The sequence below is a fragment of the Nannospalax galili genome, unplaced genomic scaffold (assembly GCF_000622305.1).
Source record: "Nannospalax galili isolate Female #2095 unplaced genomic scaffold, S.galili_v1.0 scaffold140, whole genome shotgun sequence".
NCBI lineage: Eukaryota > Metazoa > Chordata > Mammalia > Rodentia > Spalacidae > Nannospalax > Nannospalax galili.
Window position 1 is genome coordinate 8001254 of NW_008352267.1, and position 7960 is coordinate 8009213.

Consider the following 7960-nt stretch of genomic DNA (forward strand, 5'->3'; position numbering starts at 1 on the left):
TACATTTGTTATGAAAATCAGAAATTTTGATAGATCATATAAGTAGAGTAGTATTCATATGTTTTTTTCTCATATCTAATCATCCATCTGAACACTACCACAATCCTATTGTCTGAGTACAAGATAATAAATTCTTTTTTTTCCTTATTATTTTTATTTTATGTCTGTGAGTATATTGTTTGCATGTGGGTAGGTGCTTTTGTTTCATGCAGTGTCCACAGAGGTCAGAAGAGGGCATCAGATCCCATGGAACTGCAGTTATGAATGGCTGTTAGCTACCATTTGGGTGCTGGGAATTGAACCCAGTTCCTCTGTGAGAGCAGTCAGTACTCTTAACTGCTTAGCCATCTCTCCAGTCCCAGGATAATAAATTCTTTGGAGGACAGAATTGAAAACATTTCATAACATTTAAATAGGAATTTTGATTTCAAGTTTTCTAATGTGACTAGTGGCTTATGGAGGAACAAATCACAGAGGGGGAAAGGGGAGGAAAAGTAAAGTAAGACTGGGATTAAAAGGGAGGGAGGGAGGGAGAGGGAGAGAGAGAGAGAGAGAGAGAGAGAGAGAGAGAGAGACAGAGAGACAGAGAGACAGAGAGACAGAAAGAGAAGGAGAAAGACACAGAGAATAGGTAAGGGGAATCTTAGTATCAATATTAATAATTGTAAGTTACCTTAATTCTGTTCATTTAAATCAACATAAGTTCATTCTTTGGGTCTCATTACATAAACTGTTTGACAGTGGGCTCAGTGGTTAAGAACACTGGCTGCTCTTGCAGGTGACCTGGGTTTGATTCCTAGCACCTACACCAAAGCTAACAACCATCTATAACTCTAATTCCAGGGGATCTGATGCCCTCTTCTGACATCTGTTGGCACAGAATGACATGGATGAAGTTACACACAGGCAGGTGATACATCCATCCATAAAAAATAAAAATAATAAATAAAATATTAAAAAATAAACTATTTGATGAATTGGAATTAAAAGTAATCATGTACACTGGGTGTGGTAGCGCTCACTTTTAATCCTGGTACTCCAAAGGGGCAGAGGCAGGAAGATCGCTTTGAGATGGAAGCCAGCCTGATCTATATAGTGAGCTCCAGGTGGGTTGGGAGTAGGGAGACCCTGTCAAAAAATTCCACAAACAAACAAAAAGAAAAACAACCCCCCACCCCCAAGCAAGTGTGTATTAAACTTCCTTCAACATTGCTCTTTTTAAGCAGTGTGTATTTTGGGGGGGGGCTGTTTTTTGTTTGTTCATTTGACTGCTTGTTGTTGTTTTTCTCTTTTCTTCACATGCTTGCCTATCCACAGAGTGAATAGAAGAGTGTCTTACTTTTTTAAAAAACACATTTTATTTATTTTTACTTAATGTGTATGAGTGTATTGCCTGGATGTATGTAAGTATACCCGTGTCCTGCAATGCCTTCAGTGGTCAAAAGAGTGTCAGATTCCCCTGGAACTGGCGTTATGGACAGCTGTTAGCTGCCATGTGGGTATTAGGAATCAAACTCATGACCTCTGCAATAGCAATCAGTGCTCTTAACCACTCTGTCTCTATTTCTGTGCCTCCTCTCTCTCTCTCTCTCTCTCTCTCTCTCTCTCTCTCTCTCTCTCTCTCATTAGGGATAGAACCTAGGTCTTTGTGTGCACTAGACAAAGACTTTATCTTTACCCCTTCTCCAATCAATTTTCTCCTGGACTGCAAAAATTTGCTTATATTGAAACATGATATTTGAAATTCTTCCTACTTACCAAAGAATTACTTTCCAGATCCAGAAAAAAATCTTTTAAACACATTTATAGTTTCCATAACCTTGGGCATTACACACAATTTGTTTTTCCTGCAAAAATTTCATTTCCCCAGTCTTTGAAAAATGCATTCTGGCTTGCATATTTGGTTATTGCATATTATCAACAGGCTTCAACAGTTGTCCAGCTTTCCTAAGCTATAATTGAAAGGGATAATGGTCTAAGCATTTTTTCCCTTGCTTTAGCTAAGAAAGGACTTAACAACAGATTTCTTTATTTTTCTAAAGTCCTAAAATTTCCAAACCCCAGAATAATGCATAACAGTTTGCAAATTTTTAAGGAAAAAGTGGCAGCCCAGATAAAATTCAGTGAAACATCCTTCCAAGAAAAAGCAATCTCTCATTTTCCTCCCTTGAAGAAGGCTGTAGAACTTGCATTTTGTGAGTTCCAAGGCTGAGGAACTAGATGAATCTTTCCTTAGAAAACTCTGGGAATTCTCTTTTCTGAAAGAGCTGTGGCTGAAGGAATGGAGCTTAAAGACCAAGAATTTCTATTCTTTCACCTCAGAATGCAACTGGTTATTTACTTGTATGCATTTTAAATCCTTGGATCTGATGTGGAAACTTTGTCAGTGGTGTGGTAGAGGAGCATGTGTGTGTTTGTAGGTCTGGTGTGAGTGCCTATCTGTGAATTTTCAAGAACACTCACAAACTGGGCATTTCCCCCTATTCCCTCCCTCTTTTCTGGATGTCACTGAAAGCTTTTGGGTCTGGAATCAAAGACCTTATAAATGCATTGTGGCTTCATCCTACAGATTTAAATAACATTCAAGAAATACCAGCAGAGAAACCTAACTCTCTAAGATCAAATTGACCAAAATTCTATAACAAGTTTAAAATGGAAAAGTATACTCTTAAATTATATGCCTGGAAACAAATAGTCCATACCAAATTATGATATTATGTAATACATATGTTCCAAATAGACCCTTTTTACATGCAAAAATAAAATAAAGGTTTCAGAGGCATTAAATGGTATAAAATGCTGTACCGCAGAGAAGGCAGAAATGCATTTAAAGCACCGATGAAAATGGCGTGCAATATAATTACCTCAAATTGCTGTTCGCTTGACACCCTGACACTAATTTTATTCAAGCCATTGGGAAATAAATGTTTTAAAAGCCATGCTTTCCGAAAGCTAAAGCTCGCGGAGGCTGTGAGGTCTTTAAGGAAAGGAAAGGGTAAAGTTTCCAGTATGCAAAAAGAATTAAAAAATCTATTTAAAATAAGCGTCTATGTAGATCGACAGCCTTTAATGCCCACGTTTTTAACGCTTGCCCTGTACGCGGATTTTTTTTTTTTTTTTCCTTCAGCATTCCCTCACCAGATGGATTTTTGCTACTGCAGATCAGCAGAGGGTGTCAGATCTTTCAGAGTGCACCAGGCTGGAACCAGCAGAGCTTCTTAGCAACTCCCCCCTCCTCCCCTTTCTCGCGCTCTCTTCCTCCCTCAGACAACTCGCTCCCCCTCCCCCCCTCCACGTAATTCCGAAAGAGCAGAAGAAAGAGGAGAACAAGAAAAGAAGAGCTAGTAAGCGCCAGCCGGAGTACGGAAAAAAAAAAAGGCTGAAGAGGACCAAAGGGGAGAAAAGGAAAAGATGGACAGCCACAAAATGCAGCGATTGCGGAAATTTTCCAGCGCCATTGGCTGGGCAGCGTGAGTCCTTTGGCCGGGCGTGATTTCAGCACCGGGGGCACTGGACAGCACCTCGGGGGGGCCCTCAGGGCAACCCGCAACCACAGCAAGAACTCTTCCAGCTGTCAGGACCTCTGAAGACGCCGAAAGCCCAGCTTTGTATCAAAGAGGCAAGGTCAGTCCGACGCACAGCCATCACAGGCAGTGCGCCTGTACTACGATGCAAACCTGCTTGTTTCTAATATGCACTTGCTTCTAATTGCTAGCATTGTTCCCTTTCTGGGTAGTGAGGACCTCTAGACACGATTCTGTAAGGGTGTGTTTTCTTTTGATTTTATAGGTATATATTTAACTTGTTTTGTTTATTTTTAAAGGGTTGAGGGGGACTAGTTTTCTTTCTCTTTTTTCTGCCTACTTTTTTTCTCCCATTTTTTTGCTTGCCTTGCACTATGTGCCTGGATAGTTTGTGGATATAATTATTGACTGGCGCCTGGGCTATTGCAGTGCGGGGGGGTTAGGGAGGAAGGAATCCACCCCACCCCCCCAAACCCTTTCTTCTCTTTCCCTGGGATCGGACATTGGAGCACTAAATGAACTTGAATTGTGTCTGTGGCAAGCAGGATGGTTGCTGTTACTTTGTGATGAGATCTGGGATGAATTGCTCGCTTTAAAAATGCTGCTTTGGATTCTGTTGCTGGAGACGTCTCTTTGTTTTGCCGCTGGAAACGTTACAGGGGACGTTTGTAAAGAGAAGATCTGTTCTTGCAATGAGATAGAAGGGGACCTACACGTAGACTGTGAGAAAAAGGGCTTCACGAGTCTGCAGCGCTTCACCGCCCCGACTTCCCAGTTTTACCATTTATTTCTGCATGGCAATTCCCTCACTCGACTTTTCCCTAACGAGTTCGCTAACTTTTATAATGCGGTTAGTTTGCATATGGAAAACAATGGCTTGCATGAAATCGTTCCGGGGGCTTTTCTGGGACTGCAGCTGGTGAAACGGTTGCATATCAACAACAACAAGATCAAGTCTTTTCGAAAGCAGACTTTTTTGGGGCTGGATGATCTGGAATACCTACAGGCTGATTTTAATTTATTACGGGATATAGACCCGGGGGCCTTCCAGGACTTGAACAAGCTGGAAGTCCTCATTTTAAACGACAATCTCATCAGCACCCTACCTGCCAATGTGTTCCAGTATGTGCCCATCACCCACCTCGACCTCCGGGGAAACAGGCTGAAAACGTTGCCCTATGAGGAGGTGTTGGAGCAGATCCCTGGCATTGCTGAAATCCTGCTGGAGGATAACCCTTGGGACTGCACCTGTGATCTGCTGTCCCTGAAAGAATGGCTGGAAAACATTCCCAAAAATGCCCTGATCGGCCGAGTTGTCTGCGAAGCACCCACCAGACTGCAGGGCAAAGACCTCAATGAAACCACTGAACAGGACTTGTGTCCTTTGAAAAACCGAGTGGATTCTAGTCTCCCGGCTCCCCCTGCCCAAGAAGAGACCTTCGCTCCTGGTCCCTTGCCAACTCCTTTCAAGACAAATGGGCAAGAGGAGCATGCCACCCCAGGGTCTGCTCCAAACGGAGGTACAAAGATCCCGGGCAACTGGCAGCTCAAAATCAAACCCACGCCACCGGTAGCAACCCGGAGCGCCAGAAACAAACCTCCGGTGCACGGCTTGCCCTGCCCAGGGGGCTGCAGCTGTGACCACATCCCAGGCTCGGGTTTAAAGATGAACTGTAATAACCGGAACGTGAGCAGCTTGTCTGATTTGAAGCCTAAGCTCTCTAATGTGCAGGAGCTTTTCCTACGAGATAACAGGATCCACAGCATCCGAAAATCTCACTTTGTGGATTACAAGAACCTCATTCTGCTGGATCTGGGCAACAACAACATCGCGACCATAGAGAACAACACTTTCAAGAACCTTTTGGACCTCAGGTGGTTGTACATGGATAGTAACTACCTGGACACACTGTCCCGGGAGAAATTCGCTGGGCTGCAGAACCTGGAGTATCTGAACGTGGAGTACAACGCCATTCAGCTCATTCTCCCAGGCACTTTCAATGCCATGCCCAAACTGAGGATCCTTATTCTCAACAACAATTTGCTGAGGTCCCTACCGGTGGATGTTTTCGCTGGGGTCTCGCTTTCTAAGCTCAGCCTGCATAACAATTACTTCATGTACCTCCCTGTGGCAGGGGTGCTGGACCAGTTAACCTCCATCATCCAGATAGACCTGCATGGCAACCCCTGGGAGTGCTCCTGCACCATTGTGCCTTTCAAGCAATGGGCAGAACGCCTGGGCTCTGAGGTGCTGATGAGCGACCTCAAGTGTGAGACGCCTGTAAACTTCTTCAGGAAGGATTTCATGCTCCTCTCCAATGATGAGATCTGCCCCCAGCTGTACGCGAGGATCTCGCCCACGTTAACTTCTCACAGTAAAAACAGCACTGGGTTGGCGGAGACCGGGACGCACTCCAACTCCTACCTAGACACCAGCAGGGTGTCCATCTCCGTGTTGGTCCCGGGACTGCTGCTGGTGTTCGTCACCTCCGCCTTCACCGTGGTGGGCATGCTCGTGTTTATCCTGAGGAACCGAAAGCGGTCCAAGAGAAGGGATGCCAACTCCTCAGCGTCCGAAATTAATTCCCTACAGACAGTCTGTGACTCTTCCTACTGGCACAATGGGCCTTACAGTGCAGACGGGGCCCATAGGGTGTATGACTGTGGCTCTCACTCGCTCTCAGACTAAGGCTCCCTACCCCCTACGCTGGCAGGGGAAGGGAACAGGAAGGCATTACATCCTCCCCTGCTGCCAGTGTCACAGAGCGGTAGGAGAACATCGACCCAAATCTAGCGTGCCCCAAGCCCTGATGGACACAAGTCAATAAATAGCTGAACTCACTCAACTAAGAGGCTCTGGCTCTTTAGTTTCCTTCTGAAAACAAACAGCAGACTGTGGTGAACTTCTTGAGCGCAACTAGCTCGCTCTTTGCTCTGAGCTCCTTTTGACTGAAAGCCCAGCATAGGGCATTCCAGAAGAGTTGAGCGCCCCCACTCAGGGCCAAAGGTTCTGTGGGGGTGACTGCCTGCCGTGGTCCTATACATATACACATATATCCACATCTATATAGAGAAATAGATATCTATTTTTCCCCGTGGATAGCCGGACGATGGCTCCCTGTTGGCTATGCAGGGATGGGCAGTTGCACGAAGGCATGAATGTATTGTAAATAAGTACCGTTGACTCCCGACAAAAGAACAAAAATTTAAAAAAAACAAAAAACAAAAGTGCTGCATGGCTCGCATGGAATCCACGCGCTCCAGGGACTCTGCCCGCCCCCCTTGCGACTGGAGACGGCGTCACAGCACCCACCCTCTTACCTGATAAGTTCCATCGTATCAAACTTTCTATAAACAAAATACAGTATAATCAGAAAGTGCCATTTCGCCATTATTTGTGATTGGTAGGCAGTTCAGAGCGTATGTTTATTGTGAAAAAAAAATGTAAAGGTTTTATTTAAGACATTTGCATGACTAGTCATCAGTCCATTTTATGAGTTAACAATGTATTTTGTTGAGCAAAGTTTTTAAGGGTTGTTTTGGATTCTTTTATTTTGATGGTGATGTTTGATTTTATTTTAGTTTCTGAGGGGGAATATTTTTCTATACATATCCAATAATGCCTTCCATCTGAATGTAAAATAAGTACCCATAATTTCTATTATAGTATCAGTGTAATTATTTAAGAAAAAAGATTTTTGGGGCAGTTAAGCATGACCAATTAATGTCACTCTAGTGCTTAGGCTGCAATTCTATGGTAGCAATTGTGTGCTGGTATAAATCTTACTTATAAAGTAGGAACAAAGAACCGAGGAAGCACGTGAAACTTACTAATTCTATTCGAGGATTTTATAATGGCATATTTTTTCAGTATTAAAGTGAAAATGTTTTCAAATCTGGGTCCTTACATTTTTCCAGCTTTCTATTTGGATTTGCGGAGGAAGGGATGGGGGAGGGGAACGGTTGGGGGTGGATCCCTTCTGGAGCTCCATTAGGGCTCTTTCTGTAATCACCTTAGCCTTTTATCAGTCACAGCTCCTCTCCTCACAGTCCCCTACCTCTTCACTGACTTTGCTAGCTTTCTCCAGTCCATCAAGTGAGGCCTTCCCCCAACAATTCCCCCCACCTCCCTTGCCCCCTTTCCTAATGTAGTAGCGAATCCGTTTATTAGTACTGGAAATCCCTATGTGTCGGTTTTGTTGGGGTTGCCCACACTGCGGATATATTGGGGATGTTAGAAGAGATTTGATTTAATTGACTGCCTAGATCGGTCTGATTAAACAGTGAGGGTTTCATTGGTCAGCACTCCTCCATGAAAGACAGCCCTAATGACTGGTGCTTCAGATGCTGCTGGCATTTTGAATCCAACATCTGCTGGAAACGGTGAAACTAATTAGTGTCCACCCACCCTCCCCGCCCCTGCAACTACATATTGA

At 44.1% G+C, this 7960-nt stretch overlaps 1 protein-coding gene across 1 annotated transcript; it reads left to right on the forward strand.

Annotated features, from left to right (window-relative positions):
* Window positions 1-3178: 3178 nt before the first annotated feature.
* On the forward strand, window positions 3179-7419 carry Slitrk1 (SLIT and NTRK like family member 1). Its single transcript, XM_008849101.1, has one exon. It carries the CDS (start codon window positions 4123-4125, stop codon window positions 6211-6213), a length of 2091 nt encoding a protein of 696 aa, XP_008847323.1. The 5' UTR covers window positions 3179-4122; the 3' UTR covers window positions 6214-7419.
* The last annotated feature ends 541 nt before the right edge of the window (window positions 7420-7960 follow it).